General features: G+C 38.7%; 1 protein-coding gene across 1 annotated transcript in view; it reads right to left on the bottom strand.

The window, feature by feature from the left end:
- Positions 1-18,740, bottom strand: part of LOC137162462 (macrophage mannose receptor 1-like) — a 77,289-nt gene that overhangs the window by 52,138 nt on the left and 6,411 nt on the right. Inside the window, exons 3-8 of the mRNA XM_067562314.1 lie at positions 17,462-17,635; positions 13,025-13,189; positions 11,024-11,137; positions 8,884-9,030; positions 3,243-3,425; positions 657-814 (exon numbers count right to left, since the gene is read on the bottom strand). Of these exons, the coding sequence (XP_067418415.1) occupies positions 657-814; positions 3,243-3,425; positions 8,884-9,030; positions 11,024-11,137; positions 13,025-13,189; positions 17,462-17,635 (941 nt within the window). The remainder of the gene's footprint in view (positions 1-656; positions 815-3,242; positions 3,426-8,883; positions 9,031-11,023; positions 11,138-13,024; positions 13,190-17,461; positions 17,636-18,740) is intronic.

The raw sequence follows: 18,740 nt of genomic DNA, 5'->3' as shown, positions 1-18,740 counted from the left end.
GGTTTGTGTTAGTGCACTGAATAATCCCTTTTCTCACACTATAAATGATCAGGGGACACCCAAGAGAGAATTTATACTAAATGTATGCAATATATCTAGCCCATACAGGCCCAAGGTCTGGGATCCAATGTTTTTCCAGAAAGTCAGGGCTCTTTTTTAAAACAATATTTCTCCTTAATATATTTTCTTAGCGAAGTTAATAAATCTGTGCAATTTTTTAAGTTATACAACCTCTGGCCAGTCAAAGCAGAAAATTTCCCAAGTCTTAAACAAATTTCTTTATTTGTTCCATTCTCCTGGAAGCCACAGTCATAAATGTTCATATGTCTCATGGAATAGGTAGGCATATTCTTCTGAAGCCCAAATTCACAAATGGGAGACCTACAGAGTGGTGGACTCAGGGTGCTTCAGAGCAACATAAGGAATTATCCTTTAAGAAAAATCATTATGTGGCCTTTCTCGCCCATTTATTATGAAACTGGTGAAAACAAACTCATAGCACAGAATAGAGTCCTCCGGAAAGTAACTCTAAAAACCTTTGGAGCAACAAAAGCTACTTCATACAGTATTAACCCCAATTCCCATGCTCTTGGACAGAAAAAGGCATACATAGAAAAACACACTCAGATGAGACAGATATAACTGGATTACTTTACCTGTCCCTTCATGACAACACAATCTTCTTGCCTGTTGTTTGCATGGGTTGGTTCTCCTCGTAGCCACTTGGTGTAAGTCACAGGAGTCCCATCACTCCATTCAAAATACATCTGAACCTTAAGGTCATTCAGTCCAATCCACAGCTCATCAGTTGGCTCTAAAAATTGAAATTAGTAGATTTGCTGATGATTATTTTATACCGTATGAACTTTCAGTTCCATTCTAGAGGGAAGAATTTATGCTTAAAAAGATTAAGAACCAGCTGAAGGAAGTAAGTCTCTACTTCAGAAACCATGCTGGCTGTTCCTCACATGTCTACTCTTGTTATCAGGAAGGGTCATCCCCCCCTACTTTGGAAATAATACAATAGCCAGGTCTCAGATGTCCTCCAAAATGCCAATTTAGCTAAACTGGATTATAATGCCACAGAATTCTTTTTAACTCATCTTTTCAGATTCAGATTTCTTGTAAATTACTGCAACCTAAATAAAGACACTTTCATGAATTTCTAAAAAAATCCCTTTTTAAAAAAAGTATGTACTTTCCTTATATTGCTATTCTTTAGTACAAACAATGAGCAGAGCAGAATTATCCTCATTTTTATTGTTTTTTTTAAAAAAAGAAAGTATGAAACCTTGTAAAATTGAGATCAAAATACTTGTAACTTTTTCCAACATACCATAGGTCATTCCTGTTCTTGAGAATACTTTATTTCTATTGCAACTAAAATGTGCACTAGGAGCTATTTAGATTTCCCCTACTTCACGTCCCTCCACACCAAACAATTTTAATTAATTAATTTTAGATTACTGTACCTTCTGTTTAAGGGCTAATAATTTCTTTAATATTGGAAGGATGTATATGAGATAAGTGAAAAGAGCAAGAAGGTAATATTTAGAGTCAATCATCTCTGTCTTTGTCTCTTTTATTGGTTCAGTGTAACATTTTGAAGAGTTAGCCTGAAGACATTACTATCAAAAGAAAAAATTATGAATGTACTAACAGAGGGCAGCATAGATCTTTGATCCCAGGCTAAAATTTTCCAGTGGAAGAGTTTTCTGTTGGCAGATACTGATTTAACTAAATCTAAATGTTTCCCAGGAACATATCAATTTTGTCTCTGTCAAAGATCAAAAGGAGGCCCTTTTCTAGCTTCAGTTAGAGCTAAACACAAGTCACACCTCCCTGAGACGATCTAATCCCCAGCGGAAGGCAAGACACACACACACACACACTTAAAAGGAAGATCAACCATCTTTCACATTTCAGAAGACTATCTCCCAGGAGTGAGCAGAGAAGAATCAAACATCTATTCATGAAGCAAACACCAATGATTCTGTTTAGATTTCCTCAGTAGTTGCCTAAACACTATTGTGATGGGTGCATTTGAACTACAATGCATAGACAGATCAATAAAACCTCCCTATTTTACAAAAGAGAAAATGGAAGCAGAGGAGATTAAATAACTTGCTCTAAGATGCACAGTAAACACATGGCAGATCTGGTAGCAGATGCCAGACCTTCTGACTTACAGTCCCATGCATTAATCAACAGACATTACTTCCTCACACCTACCCTTGTAGACTGATGGTAAAGATCATCTCAATCTCTGAAAACAGGGAAGCTATTTGTAGCAACTCTGGATGGAGGAAAGAAGTCAGGAAAGGATTGGGGAATAAGATATGGAGTCTGATGTAATTAACAACTACACACTGCAAACAGTTTATTACAGGCTTCCGAATAAAAATTTTGATTCTATCATATTTATTTTTTTATGTTTGAGTTTTGCTTCCAACATTTTGAGAGTTAACTTAAACAACTTTCTCCCCCTTTTTGTTTGTACCAGATACATTTCTGAAACACATTTTCTTTCTTTTATTAACAGGTAAAAGTAAAAATTTGGGGCAAAAATTCTGCTCTCACTAACATCAGCCTAAATCTGGAATACCCCATTGACTTCACAGTCTCCTTGAATTTACACCTGTGCATGTAAATAAGAGCAGAATTCAGCCATTTTTCAAACCAGCCAACCCATTGCTGGGATCTTATCATTCCCTGTCCTCGAACGAGGGTTAAGATGGGCTATAAAGAAGGGTGGCTGGCTCGCTGGTGTGCTAGTCATATTAGCCCCAACCACCACCCCCTGTTCCAGTCCTTTAACCACACCTCCTTTTTTAAGTCCTTTACCAAGCCATTTATCTGGTCATTGTATCCCTTCCCTATGGAGTACCTGCCACGCTGACCCACTTCCCTTTTACTGTAGCATCTGAGCCTCTCTTCCACCCACCCTCAGCCATAAAGCACTATTCCTCTCCCCCTGGCATGCTAGACAATGTTCCCCCCGCCCCCCACTTAAGATGCGGTCATCCTTTGGCAACAAGGCGTCAGACACACCTGGAAAGTTCCACCATTCTATTGCTTTCGTTAGATTTCCCCGTTCTAAAGATCAAAGCAATCTCTCTGGTACAAGCAGATTCTTTCAAGCTTTTGGAACTTTTGAAGTGCACCCAGTGTACTTGGGGCATTACTAGAAGATTATTAATTTTTCAGTATACATATTGACCTGGCCCTGTAGAAATACTCACTGTACCCAAGCTGAGAGACAATAAAGCTGTACTCTTCAACGTTGTGGATACTCGCCAAGTCGCCATCCTCCTTTCTACATGAAGTTAAGGCATCTTTCCATATTTTGGAGTCTCTTTGAATTATGTAACAATGACCTGCATATGACATCCACTGAGCAGGACATTTAATAGGCACATTAGTCTCTGAAGGAAAAGTGACAATGAAATATTTCAGAGCAGTACAAAAAAAAAGTAGAGATAATTCCATAAACAACCACCACCTTTGCTTTTGTCCTTTATAAAGAGCAGCAGATCTGTTTCATATAGTATGCTGTATTCACCATAGAAAAATAAAGCACATTCAATTAAGACTAAAATCATTTAAAATGTGAAAATAAATAAAAAATAGCAGCCTTTTAACATGGCTTTTGGATGTAAGTCAAACTCTCAAAAGTTAGGCAATGACAGAATTAAGGTGCTGGTGCCACTTTAATTTCACCCCTTTGTGCTTAGGCATTATAATACAGATGTTAATAATCTGGCTCCTTAATTCACCTCCCCTTTCCCCACCATTTCTCATCCCCTCTGCATTCATATCAGAATTCCTCCTTCACCTCCATGTGCCATGTCTGGGCTCGGGGGAGGGGGGGGGAGCACTGACAGCACAGGGCAGACAGTCTCCCTTCTCTGATCCTGTGCCCAGCACCACAGCAGCCCCTGGTAGCCAGGAGAAGCAATAGCAGTCCAAGTCCTGTTCAGCCCCTGCAACCCTAGGATGGAGCATGCTCAGTTACTCTGTGAGGACAGCACATGCATAGCCCAGTCAGCATACAGACATTGTGTCAGGAGGGATCAGGTGCAGTGCAGACAGAGGCTTCCCGGGGTTTAGCTGCAGAAGTCTCTACAAAACATGTGTGAACTGAGTTTTTCTGGTGGCTCATAATTTGGCTAAACATGGGTGAATTTTTACAGGAGTGGCAAAAGGCACATCTTCTGACATCAGGGAAACAGCTTGCCAAATTTCAAGCCCTGGCTCCAAAGAATGGAGATGCTAGCATTTCTCAATTAAAGGGCTGGAAGAATATTATTAACATGTTGAAAACACCACGTTTCCTCCTAACCTTATTCTGAGAAATGGCTGGACCATTTTACCTGACCCATCCCGAAAGAAGGCAGACAGCTGGCATGGAAAATCTCCATACATGTGGTAAAAGTTTCGCAAAGAATAAGCAACTGAAAACAGGGTATTATAATGGAAAATGTTGGGCTGCCATACTAGATGGGAAAGGCGTCCTTACAGTTTAAGCATATAGTCACTGTAAAATCCCATACTTGGGAAGAGGTGGTTTTTTTCAAATATTAAAAATAAAATGTTCATATTGTGAAGCTAATGGATATCATATGACAACAAATTCCTGAGAGAAGAAACATACTGAAGCACTAAGAGCTATCTCACCCCTGAGAACTTCTTATTCTTATGTCAAAAAGTGACATGACTGATGTCATGATGTCAAAGACTGATCCTGCAAAAACATATGCCTATGAGTAACTTCACTCCCAAATATAAGCACTTAATAGATTAGCCCCCTATGTCCTGAGAAGAGACGGGATAATTGGCTCTCTTGCAACAGGAGAAAAAACAACAACAATAGTTGCTTTAGGAGTCCTTCCTCTTCTTCATTAAAGAAAATTAGATCTCCAATGAAAAGGCCTTGCTTAAAGTTCTCTCTCTTTCTGAGGGCTCGTCTACACTGAGGGCTCTGCAGCGATTGATGCAGCGGGATTGATCATATAGACCTGCTCAATCGATGGGAGATGGGCTCTCCAGTTGACACCATTAGTACACCTCCCCAAAAGGAGTAAGGCTGCATCTTTAGGAGGGCGTCTCCCCTCGACACAGCGCTGTGTAGATGACATGGTATGTCAACATAAGTAGGTCGACGGGAGATAAGCAAGCTACATTAAGTAGCTGTCAACTGTGTTGGCGGCAGTGTAGACCAGATCTAAGTTCATGATATGAGACTGCAGTAGGGTATTGTCTGCAATCACTTTGTTGTTTTGTAAATCCCATAATACAATTCAGCCTTAGTCGGTTGCTCCATCAAAGGTTGCACAAATAGAATATAACTGTGCTGAGATGTTCCAAGAACTCCTCCAGTCCTCTGAGATGGGGAAAAAAAAAAAGAAAGAAAAAAGGGCACAGAGACATACTGTCTGAAAATCAGAAAATTGATAGGCAGGAGAGGAGGGAAAAGCAGGAGTGAGTGATAACAAGTCTTTAGTACATGCTAAAAGCCATGGAGGAGCAAATGGAGCTGCTAAAATCATTCATAAGGCTGCAGACTGAAGTCATGCGTGCTCGCCGCCCCCCCCCCCCCCACTTGCAGCCAATACTGAACTGTTTCCATGCACTCCCCAAACTCCACCCACACATTCCTACCAAACGCCAGCCCAGACCCCATTCACTCCACCCCTTCAGAAAGTTTCCAGAACAATAACTGGACTTACACCCAGCTGTAATAGCTCACATTGCCCTTCACTGTTTTCTCCCCTCCAGCTCAGCTTTCTGTTGTGAATAATTGTTATTTTAAAAAGACACACTCTGTGAAGAATAACCAATCTTTATTTGTCTCTTGCACATGGGGGTTGCACCTCACATTGATACACATTGCAAGCTGAATAGCAGTCAGAGCATAGCACAGTGTAGTTTACAAACGCCTTATTGGTGCTCATTATCAAAATAGTTCCTCAGGGTCTCCCTGATTCAAGTGGCCTCCTATTGTGCCCCTCTACTAGCCCTGACATCTGGTTGTTCATCTTCAGCTGCAAGGTGCTCTGTCTCTGCGCTCCACCCAGGGAAAACTTTTCACCCTTAGTTTCACAAATATAATGGAGCACACAGCAGGTAGTTATAACCATGGGTATATTTTCCTTATTTATGTCTAACCTGCCATAAAGGCATCGCCATTGAGCTTTTAATCTGCCAAACGCACATTCAATGGTCATTCAGCACCTACTCAATCTGTTATTGATGCGCTCCTTGCTGCTATCTAGATTGCCCATATCATGAACCATGGCAGTAAGGGGTAGGCTGGGACTCGTAGGATTACTATGGGCATTTCAACATCCCCCATTGGAATCTTTTAGTCTAAAAAGAAAGTCCCTGCTTGCAGCTTTCTGTAAAGGCCAGTGTTCCTGAAGATGTGTGTGTCATGCCCCTTCCTTGACCGACACGTGCTGATGTCAGTGAAATGCCCACAGTGATCCACAAGTGCCTGCAATAACATAGAGAAGTACCCTTTCTATTGATTTACTCTGTCACAAGATGATCCGGGGCCAAAATTGGTATATGCGTGCCATCTATCACCCCTGCCACAGTTAGGGAACCCCATCACTGCGAAGCCATTCACTATTTCACACACGTTTCCAAGACTCAGAGTCATTCGTAGCAAAATGCGATTAATGGTCCTGCACACTTGCTCCAACAGTGGACTTCCCAACTCCAAACTGATTAGCGATCGACCAGTAGCAGTCTGGAGTTGCCAGCTTCTCACACAGTAATAGCCATGCGCTTCTCCACTGAGAAGGCCATTCTCATTCTGGCGTCCTTGCGCCACAGGGCAGGGGTGAGCTCCACAAACAGATCCATGAAGGTGGCTTTGTGCATTTGAAAGTTCTGCAGCCACTTCTCGTTATCCCAGACCTGAATAACGATGCAATCCTATCCCTCAGTGCTTTTTTCACACACCCAAAAGTGATGGTGCACCATGTGCAGATGCTCCGTGAATGCAAATAGTAATCAGGTGTTGTTTGTTTGCAAGGCACACAGCAGGTAAGTCACCTCGGATTCCAGTTCCTATTGGGAGCTCATGCTATACTACCTGACCAGCAGTGATGTGTTCAGAACACTGACAACAACAGCAGAGAGCAGAGCAGGATCCAGTCTTTCAGATAGAGATGGCTAGTGCTCAGGAAATGGGTGCCATTAAAAAATGCCATAAAACGCAGTGGGAAACCCATGGAATGACGAAATGGAAATCACTGCATCATCGGACATTGAGCCTGCACCCATGATGCACTGCGATCCTCTCCGTCTTCCCACAACTTCTAGCGGCACAAGGTAGTGAGTTGCACAGTGGGCTAGGTACCCACAGTGCACTGCTCTCACTGCCGATGCTAGAGCAGCACATGTGGACGAGCTTCAGCGACACGAGTGCTGTGTGGACAGGCACAAGCATCATAATCATAGAGCTTTTTGATCACCGCTGTAACTTGCATCGATAAAACTTTCTAGGGTTAGACAAGGACTATGTGTCTACACGACAGTGGCATAGCTGCAGTGCTGCAGCTGTGGTGCTTATAGTGTAGATATAACCTTAGCAATGGAGCATTTTAGAAGGCATAATTTAATTAAAGACAGCGCTAAAGAGTTGTTCTGCATTCTCTACAAATATACACTGACCACACACTGGTGAAGTGGGAGATGTTACTAAAATAACTAGTTACACGATCAAATGATTTGGAAGCTGAGGACCTGATGTCTGATGTACATACGCATGCATATTGTTTTGTATGTATAGATTGCAGGACTGAAACCCATTTAAGATTTGGAAATTCAGGCAGACCACTTCAGTAAAGAGTAGCAAATATATAGACTACCTTGCCACTAAAGGCCATGAAAACAAAACCATATGGATTTAGGAGACATCTGGGCATTTTTCTGGAAAGAGAGGGGAATGCTGGGGAAAAAAAGAAACTACAGAGATGGTACAGAAAGAAATTTAAAGGGAATAGCTTTAAAGCTAAGTGGCATTTTCCTGCCCAGTGCTGCCTTGTGCTTTCACTACATACATTCAGTTGGTCCTAGATCTATATGAATGCTTCTTTTTAAGAAACAAATACTTGTTAAAATACTCTCTCTAAAAAATGCCATTGCCGCTCTATATCAAAATGAGTTGGCAAGTTAGGGCTGGTCTATACTGGGAACCTACATTGACACAGGCATGAAATATGAAAAATCCGCACCCCTGAGAGAGAGATAGCTATGCCAATCTAGCCCCCAGTGTAGAACATCAATCTAGCTACCATCTCTTGGAGAGGTGGATTAACTACACTGATGGGAGAGCTCCTCTCGTCGACATAGATAATGTCTACATTGAAGCACTGCAGAAGTACAGCTGTGTCACTGTAGCATTTTAACTGTAGACATACCTTTAGTTTTATTTTACAGGGTATCAAATGTGATAACAAGGAGCAAGAGGTTCTCTTAAACAAATGAAAATGTGATGTTTAGACTATTCAATTGTCCTTTTTCTAAACAAATCCTTTAACCTGTTTCATATACTGACCATGACATTTCTGGACCACCTCATTCCCCCAAGAACTGTGCATACAGGGGACCTTCTGCTTGCTCATGGAAAGAGGAGCTCAGCAACCTTCTGCTAGTCCAGGGATTTAAGCCAAGGGAGAAGGCAAACTGTGTGGGGAGTAGGTGGGTCTGGACTGCCGGGGGGATCCCAATCACTCTGAGGTGGGATCTTCCTTTACACCATCAGCTGCAGAGTGCTGAGGCCACTCTTATCCTTTCTTCATCTTTTCAAACTCTAATCACATAAAATTTAAAATAATTTCCATTAATGATTTATTTTACTGACCAACCTACCTGAAGGAATAATGAAAGACTCTAATGTGGCATTTCCTCTTTTACAAATGTAGCCAAGTTTCTGATCACATTCCCGGTTTTCCCATTTAGCACCTTTTCCAGGATTCAATGCTGCACAGATTTTCCCAGGCTCTGGGGAGGGACTTCCTTTGAGAAATAGATACAAAAGCAGAGAACCTTCATATAAGCACATCACTATCTAAAGAAAACATTTTTGTGGCCTTACTCTGTAATTCTTTGTCATTTCATTATCATACTGTTTTATGAAAAATAATCAGCAGGGGTCAGACTAAAAAAAACATGAGGCATCATTTCCCCATCACTCTGACAACCTTTTTTCTTGTCTGCTTTGATCAGCAGTGAAATAATTAGCAATGCAGACATTTAGATAATCATTACAATTCAGAGTAAACAGCTGGTTGCGATGAATGGGGCTGTTCACACTGCTCAGAGCTATTCTTTCAGGGTGTCTTCAAACTCAGATTTTTAACCAGTTTGAATTTTGAAGATTTTCTTCACAACTGTAAGGGTTTTTTAAAAGGAGAACACACAGACTCTGGAGAACAAAATGTAACCTACCAGGTCTGGGGAAAAGGACTAATACAATGAGATGCAGTGGGTTGGCCAGATCCAGGGTTTGACTATCACTTTAAAGACAGAGTGGAATTAAAAGACTGCAAAAACTGATGATAATCTGAAAAGTTGCTTGTCAATTTGTCCAAACAAATGACAATAACAGGATATTTGTGCTAGAAGCTGACAAGGAACTTCCAGGAAAAGGGGAGGGAGGGGCAGAACTCTACAGTAGAAAAGTAGTAAACTACTAGAATTAAATCACTACAATAAGTTAGAAAAGTTTTCCTGAATCCGCTTCAATATTGTCATGTTTTTCTTTTCAGCCTTTGAACACAAAAGATATATGATATATACAAGTAGATACCAGTGCAGCAAAACAATGCTTTTTAATGTGTAAGAATGCTGAACTGAAATTGTTTTATGTTATTGCTATTATTTTATTATTACAGTAATTATTGATTAGTAGCATTTTCATTTATATGATGCACATTCCCCTAGGATGTGGGTGTCATTTTCAAAAATAAAAAGTTAAATAAAAATCAGCAAGTAATTTTAATGAGTGACAAAGTTCAGCTGAAACTGTTTCTTAGCCTGCACATTCCTGTGAATGGCACAGGCTCTCTCTCTATGTTGGCATCTTACCATTTAAGTCAGAGTTTTTTTCCATTATGTAATTTTCTATTTTTTGGCCAGGCTGCTATTGACCCTGCAAACGCATATTAATGGATGTAAGTCTTACAACCATGAGCAGTCCCCTTTCTTGATCTACCTCCAACTCAAGCAATGATAGCTTTCCACCAGCCTATGTGGGGCTGGTATGTAGATTCTTTCTGTGGTGCGCTCAGCCTATAGTGCTGTGTTTAGCCCCTGTACTGGATATAACTAGCTGGGAGGTCCTTGCACTGGCTGTCTGTATGATTGGGGGAATTTCACTCTCCGGTAATATTTATTCCACGCTCCACTATTGTACATATCTCATCTCCTGCATAACACATGCCACAGAATTTCACCCAGTGAACTTAATATTTTTGTGCTGCTTAAAATAAAGTACTACATACCCTGTTGATTTGTGTATATAACTGCCCTGGAACATATTAGCACTTAAAAAAGAAAGTCCTATTTTCATGCAAATGTCCCAAGTATTTAAAAAAGAACGAAAAATACCTCATATATACTGTACAAGTCAAATTATCTTTAACACGAACATATTTCAAAGTTTTCTGTGAGGCACCAGCATTTCCTTAATTATATCTAAGGTTAGAAATCAGACATGACAGGGGAAATTAGAAGCTATGTAAACAAAATGTAAATACCATTAAGCTTTGAAATATTCTTCTGGGTTTAGAAGCTGTGATATCTATTTTTTATTTTTGAATTATTAAATGCAGAATTCTGTTCTCTATAAACATGAGATGGGATCTGCTGTCCACATTCAGGTTGTTTTAACACTGATACAAGTTCCATGCACATAGGAAGAGTAGAATACTAGAGCTGAAATCCACTACATTGATCAAAGAGCAAACTTTTGCTCCTAAAATTGATTACCAAATGAATTTATACTTACCTGGAACCCAGTTTAAGTATCTAAAAGGGTTGCCACCACTCCATTGCCATCCACTGTTGAAATTCAAACTGTTAAGACCAAACCAGAGTGCAGAACTCAAAGTGCTAGTTAATCCTAGATAACCAAGAGAAAGACAGAAAACGTGACCATTGGGGTGCAAAGCAACAGCAGATGCTATTCCAGTCTATAGAGTGGGGGCTGTAGAAGAGCTCTGCTGCAGCTTCACAGCCTGCCTGCCAGCTGAGGACTTGAAAGCCATCCTCCCCCATTCCTCATTTGGCACCCTACACAAAGCCAGAATTTGTATCGATCAAATGAGTTTGATTTCAAATTATTTGGCAGTATGGGAAGTTTAAGAAGTGGGGGCCCTTACAGTTCATTCTAGCATTAGAGATACTACCAGCAGTATTCCCATTTTTAAGTACAGGGAATTTTGCTAGAATGAGTAATACCTCTAAAACACATGCACATGAAACAGGGTCACCAGATAGCAAGTGTGAAAAATCGGGATGGGGCGGGCGTGAGTAATAGGTTGCCTATATAAGACAAAGTTCCTAATATCAGGACAGTCTATAATATTGGGACAGCTAGCCACTCTGCATGAAGATAAGACTAACCCACCTTACTCTCGACACTATAAAATGCAAAATTTATGTTAATGCCCCATCAGGGTTGCATGGTTTATATCAAAAGAGGTTAGAAATGCAAAAGTTAATATTCCACCAGCAAATTTTAATTCATCTGCTTGCACTACTGCATCATTTTTGCTATTTCATGACAAATAGTAATACATTATTCTACATATTTAAAGAAGAACTTAAAATTTACAAGATATTGTAACATGCAAAAATACTATTAGTATTTTATCAAGAGACATTAAAAATAATTCCTGTCTTTTTTCTTGTTAGTCTTGCACTTTCTTCTGTTTCACCTGCTTTCAACTCTGCAACCATTTTCTTGCTATTGATCAAGTTAGCATTGCTATAATCAGCTTTCAGATTATGTCCCCAATCCCAGAAATACTTACACACACACGTCATTTACTGTCCAAGTAGACCCATTTAATTTGATGGAACTACTCGTGTGTAAGCATTAGCAGGTTTGGAGCCTATTCATCTATAGATTACCTCCTGCTTCTTTTTCAGGCATTGGAAGGTTACTTAGCTGACTACTGAATGTCAGATTTTAACATAGGTCTTCACTGCTCTCAGAAAAACATTGCACCAAATGGGTCACTTATTTCTGTTTTACCAGTGGTACTGGATCACAGTGATAGAAAATCTAGAACAAAATGTATATCTGACCTTTGATGCTGTTAATCATTAAATTGAAATATGTGCTAGATGATGATATGATGCAAGATTGTTCATACTCTGTAATTTAAAAGAAACCTTGTTTGAATGTACCAGTATGGTGCTGAAATCTGACAAGAATCAATGGAGTCAAGAACTTAACATGTCAGGAAACCCTGTCGGTCCTGCCTATGTCATGATTTCTGTGTAAGGAAAGGCTGCTTTTTGTACAGCATGAGCGGCAATATATTTCACTGGCAATAAAAGCATACACCTCAAACTTCTCGTACTAATAACCTGTTCTTAAGACGCACTACTAGATTGTTCCCTGGAGCACTAATTTTAATGATAGTTTCACGTCACACTTAGACTCTCAGGGGAAAAAAAACATTCATTGTTTTACAGGATTTTTAACTTGAAAAGAAAAGCTTAAGGGAAAATACGTTATACATTTTATTAGATACAGTTATTAAAGAAAAAATAATATTTTTCAAGACATGGAAGACATAATTATAGCACAGTCAAGTTTGCCATCTGACTATTGTAACATGCTCTAAATATTTTCTTACTAACTTCACGGTATTATGAGGATTAACTAACATGCATAAAGTACTTTGAAGATATAATGTGCTAAATAAGTGGTATAGTTACAATGTACGGAATAAAAAAATAGACTGCATTTTCAGTCGTAATCATTTTATTACACTACCTGCCAGGTAGGTTTGCTCATGCAATTCTGTGATACTTAATAATTCTGCATTCTGTTGCTGACAGCTTTTCCTTGCCTGGTGCCACATTAGAGCTGATTGGGAGTTTATCTGGTAGAGGACTCCTGTCAAAGGATCTGTATTCCACAGAGTGTCAATACCTTTAACTGTAGAGAGAAGTAAGATATATTATTGTTGGTTACTATAAGTGATCCAAATGACACAAAGAATAAATTATGGAGGCTAACTATACAAACACCACTGTTGTAGTACAGGGCAAATCTAGAATGAGCTGATGATTACAGATGTATTACTAGATATATATATATATATATTTCATAGCTAAGCCATGACAGTAGAGTTTACTGAATTACATATAATGAGCCAGACTCTCAGCCAACTACTCAGGCAGTGCAAAACCCCTGCCAAGGCTTGAACATGACTAGCTAAATCCTGCTAAAAGCGTTAGGTTTAGGTTAGGCTTAGCTAGCAGGGGTAAACTAAGACCCACCTAAACTCGACCACTTTTCCTAGTCTAGACAAAGCCTCTGAATGACAGGAGAGAGTAAAGCTTAATGGCCTACGCCCCCTATCTTTTTATTTTCTCACACTGAATCTCCTTTGAGTAGTAAAAATATCAACCTTTTAGCCACTGTGCTAAAATTCTTGCGTCCAAGAGTTGAAACCTCTATGTTTGCTGATCATGGGAAAAGAGAAAGTGTCCATAGAGCTGAAATTCCAGCAGCATAAATCAGAGGCTCTCAAGTTGCAAGCTGTGAAAAATTTGAGTGAAAGGGATCTTTTCCTTTTCCTATTCTCAGGAGAACTCAGAAAACTTCAGTGCATGAGTAAGAGGAAAGCATTACAACAAACAATACTCAAGACAAAGCAGTATACATTAAATGTCAATAGGTCAGTAACCAGTTCCACTCTTTCCTGTACTGAGCTGATAACCTACAGATAATATAAAATGCTTCTTTTCAAATTAGCCTGACACAATAGAAGTAAAATATAGCCTGTTATAATATACATTTTACTGGAAACGGACAAATTTTAATATCAGCATCTAAAAACAAGACCATGTCCGAAATGTTTTCTGAATACAGGAAGGAATCATCTCCTTGAAATTATATATCCTGTTTAAAAAAGCATCCTGAACTGGGGCACAGAGTGTGTTAGTCTTGAGGTAACAGAGATAATTGAATCATAACTGACATTTCTATGGGTTTTTTTTAAATATGTTTGACTCGGTAAGAAGCATTTTAAATTTTTTTTATAAGTTTTAATATGCTCTGCCCTGTTGGCAACTACTTTTCTATAGTGCAATTACTACAGGGGGATAGGAAAGCAAATGCATTTGAAATTAAAAGGATTTTTTTTTTTTAAATTTATGGTTAGAATCTTCCAAAAGCTCCTGTCCTTCAGAGCTAAGGAGAGTCACAGAACCAAAGCTTCAGTTCTGAACTGTTTGAAACTCAGGGAAGCTGCCCAGGCTTCACTGTTATTGTTACTCACGCTAGATTTGATCTAGTTAGATCAAAGCTAGTCTGGGTAGGTCTAAGTAGGCTCTAATCACATCATCCCATTGTAGACACACGCTTATAATTGGTTGCCAGTCTCTTTAGGACTAAATCTCAGAAGTCTCTTCTGCAATCCTTTAGAATTTAGGATACCCAGAGTATCAGACCTTCAGGAAGAAGGGGAAGATTATGATTTCTGGGAAGTATGAACATTTAATTTTTAACCTAATCTAATTACACATCCATGCACAACACATTTTTCTGAAGCTGCACACTGACAAACAATCAAACAAACTGCACAAACAAACAAAATTCTACTGCATACATTCAGAGTACAATTTTCAAACACCTCTAAGAATAAGCCCATGCAGTACTTCATCTCTGAGGGCCTCAGAGATGTTTAAAAAAAAAAAAAGTGACAAGGTCACCTTCTCCTTATCCTCAAAAATACTCAGTCTTTAAAAAACAAAACAAAAAAGACCTGTGAGAAAAGAACAAGCATGGAAAATCTCAGCTCTAAAGACAACTGTTTCAGAAAGTTATTAGTGAGCACAAACATTTATTGTTATAGTTAGTGCTATGACAGAAACTAATGCAACATGAACTTTTGCAGATCAGAACAAGCACCCCATAATTATATCGTGGAAATCGAGGGATAAAGGGATGTTAATAGCTGATAGACATTTTTGTTGTAACTTAGCAATGGGCAAACCAGTGTCAAGATAAATCCTTTATTATGAACAGAAAGTATGTACAGAAATGAGGTAACAAACTTCCTACTGCTGTGTAGCTTCTTTCTTTGTTTCTGCCCCCAGCTGTCATAGGAAACCAAATACCTCAGCTACGGTGAACAGGAAGATTGTCATCTCTGCTTTTGCTGGAGGACTTATCTAGAGTACAACTGTCACCTCAAGGTTGCAAGTTCAAATCTAGCCTGTATCAGTAGTAGTAAAATTGTTCAGTGGCCTATATAAAGGGAGCTGATGGTGTCGGTCCACTTCCCAGTATACAGATGCTACCACTATCAAAACAAAACACTAAAACCGATGCTCTTCTTAGCTTGCTTAATAGAGACCCAAAACCATCTCATGGGTAGAATTGTTGCAAGAGGAAATTGAGAGTCAATTCTGCTACACAGCCAATAAAACTGGCTTATATCTATATCTCTCCCATAGTCAGGAAGGAACCCAGCTATTTTTATATATGGGGTCCACATATGTGGCTAAACACAGTGCTATCTCTGGTAGAAAAGAAAACAAGAGATGGTCTAAAGTGTCCTAAAATCTTCCTTCCGCTTATGTCCTCCTAGCTCTCTTCCCTTAAAGTGCTCTTCTTCCTCTCCTTGCAAGAATCCAAGACCAAATAAATGTATTAGGTCCCTCTGCCTGTTTATAAACATTAGGTTTCCACATAAAAGGAAAGAAACAATAACATATGACTTGGGTGACAAACATGAGTATTGAATCACAAATATACTTGTAAAGAGTAATCCATTGGCTAAATATTTGTTTACAGAAAACAGTTGAACAATTGCCAACCGTGAAAAAATCTGTCATAGTTGTAGTTGTCACAGACAGACAATTTTTGATTGGATCAAAAGGCAGAAAGTTGCAATAAAGAAAAAGCTAATGGATGATTTAAGGAGTAAGACTTCATTTAGTCTGACATATCTGATAACAGTTGGTTTTAAAAGCTAAACAATACTGGTTTGGTCGATATTTGGATGGGAGATTTCCAAAGCAAAAAGGAGCCTCCAAAGTATGTTTTGTCCACCACGCTGTTTCATTCAGGCCATATTTAAGACTATAATGGATAAAAAGACATCATCCAAAAGCTCAAGATAGTCACAACATTTTTGGATGGAGTTTTCTATTCAAGATAGAACGGTTCTCATGCAAATAAGAACAATCTTTTATTTAATGTTCCTGGTTTGGTTACCTCTCAAAATGATCCACTTCTGAAATCTAGGCTGGCAATTTGGGATTTTTTTTTTAAAATGCACTAACTTATTAATTACTTGTTTTTATCATAGTTAAAGATGAAAGGGCATTTCCTTTTAAACTTCTGTTTTCAACAGCTTTTTTGAAACAATTACCAAATAACATTTGAAATAAAATTTCTCATTTTTATTCTCAGCACAGAGGTGATTTTTTTTAAATATTTGAAAAAACTTCTGCCTTTTTTTTAAAATAGTTAGTAATTCAAATACATATAGGTGCGTTGTTCTGATTAAATAAATACATTTTTATTTTACACTTTTTATTTTAAATAAAAAAATGAAGGTTTTTAAGTGCACTAAAGTCAGGAAATTTACATTTTGAAGCTTCTTTATTTTAACTGTGACCCATATATATTCCAAGTGGCTTTTTCCTTACAGGATCACAAAACACAGAGCAATGTGACATATTACTGTATTTGAAAAATAATACACTTCACTATAATATACTGAATAGAAGTTTTCTGCAAAGCTATGAAAACAATGTGCACCATTTTATGTTTAAATTGCATTTTTTCCTATAACCTATTGCCCATTTTTCAACAAGACAGCACCCTAGCCTCTAGTCCTGCTGCATACAGTTATGCAGGAATCCTTCTGAATGCTTGAGTACAGTATCTGTGTTTAATTACCCTATTACATGAGCACATATGATAACTACAAGCTCAAACACATGCTTGCATAATTTTGCATGGGTGTAGTTGGAGGCTGTACTATTTAAAACTGGGTCCTAGCTACACATATGTGGTATTTAATAAGCTTCCCTACAAAGAACATAAAGGCTATTGAAAGTGGAAAATTTACAAAATTCAGATTTTATATTGTACAGTAAAAATATGAAAATGAGTGACACATCTGCACCATTAGTTTGCTAAATAATATGCTATGTCAGAGACTCTTAAAAAAAAACAAACAAAACTTACATTTCAGTGGACAATATCCATATATCTTGTCTGCATCATAATCTGCAGTTGTTCCACACCAAAGCCAGCCATCTGACCTTCCATCATCTGTACACTCAGCATACCATTTGCTATTAAACTTGAATGGGAATACACAGGGTGCTCCATTGGCATTTCCTAGTAATGTATACATATCTAAGAAGACAGAATGATAAAAAATAATGAAATATGGAACCCATGTCTGCCCAAGTTTGTGGTTGTAATATGGTAGACAGAGCATCATGCCACAGGATGTAATCAGGACTAGCAATCTGTTGCCACATTCCATTTCCATAATATCACATTCTATTTCCTTATTCTCAAACTTCCCATCTCCTTTCCCATCATAAAATTCAATTCAACAAGTTCTCAGTGTCAATACAAAAAATAAAGATTTTCATTTTCATAAAGATTCCAAACATTCCTATCTTAAAATTAATAATGTACTCTTAAATAAGTATACAAATAGTCAGTAGGACCCAGGCATTATCACCAGTTAAGAATATAAATAATTAACGTACTTCTGTGACACTAGATAGATTTTTTTTCTGTGAACCAATTCAGTTATTGACCATATTAATTGGGGAAGTTACATGTAATGATGAATCGGAAGGGTAACAATGGCCCTAAATCTGCTATCCTTAAATAAAATTCCCATTCATTTCTAAAGGAGCTTTGCCTGGTAAGGACTGTAGGATTTGACTTACCAAAATAATTGAATAATATAGGGCTGGTGGGTGTGTGATTTGCACACAACCCTCTGTTGAGGGAGTGCAGAGCAGCACTATCCAGCAGGAAGCACTGGGATAGATTGTTCTCAAGAAGTACAATCTCTCCCAGAACATCCTGGTGTGCACGTGAGGTACCAAGGGTCAAGTGCATAGGGATGGCGGGGCCATGACCCCTGCTCCTTCCTGCCTACTTTCAAGCAATTTGCTGCCCTGGCCTAGGGATTGCTATTGTGATCAGCCAACCCTTGGACAAGCCATGAAAGGCCAGTTTCTTAAATGCCCCCCACCCTCTGTGCCTAACAGAAACGGATTACAGACAGGCCCCTAATAATGCATGTGTTTAAAAAATCCTAAAGCAGCCACCACATTTATTTTATATATTTATATCAACAAAAACTTTTACAATTAAATTAATTAAAATATCCAGATGATTTGCTTATTCCACAAATGTCAATTCTGGGAGCTGCCTCAAATAACTAGCCAGGAATTTTCAGTGTCCTGGAGCTGAACAGATGATCAGTTACCCAGAT

Source organism: Emydura macquarii, unplaced genomic scaffold (genome assembly GCF_026122565.2).
Source record: "Emydura macquarii macquarii isolate MOO-44397 ecotype Brisbane River unplaced genomic scaffold, CSIRO-AGI_Emac_v2 contig_2422, whole genome shotgun sequence".
Taxonomy (NCBI): domain Eukaryota; kingdom Metazoa; phylum Chordata; order Testudines; family Chelidae; genus Emydura; species Emydura macquarii.
The sequence above is the reverse complement of the archived record's forward strand: the minus strand, read 5'-3'. Positions and strand labels throughout refer to the sequence as shown.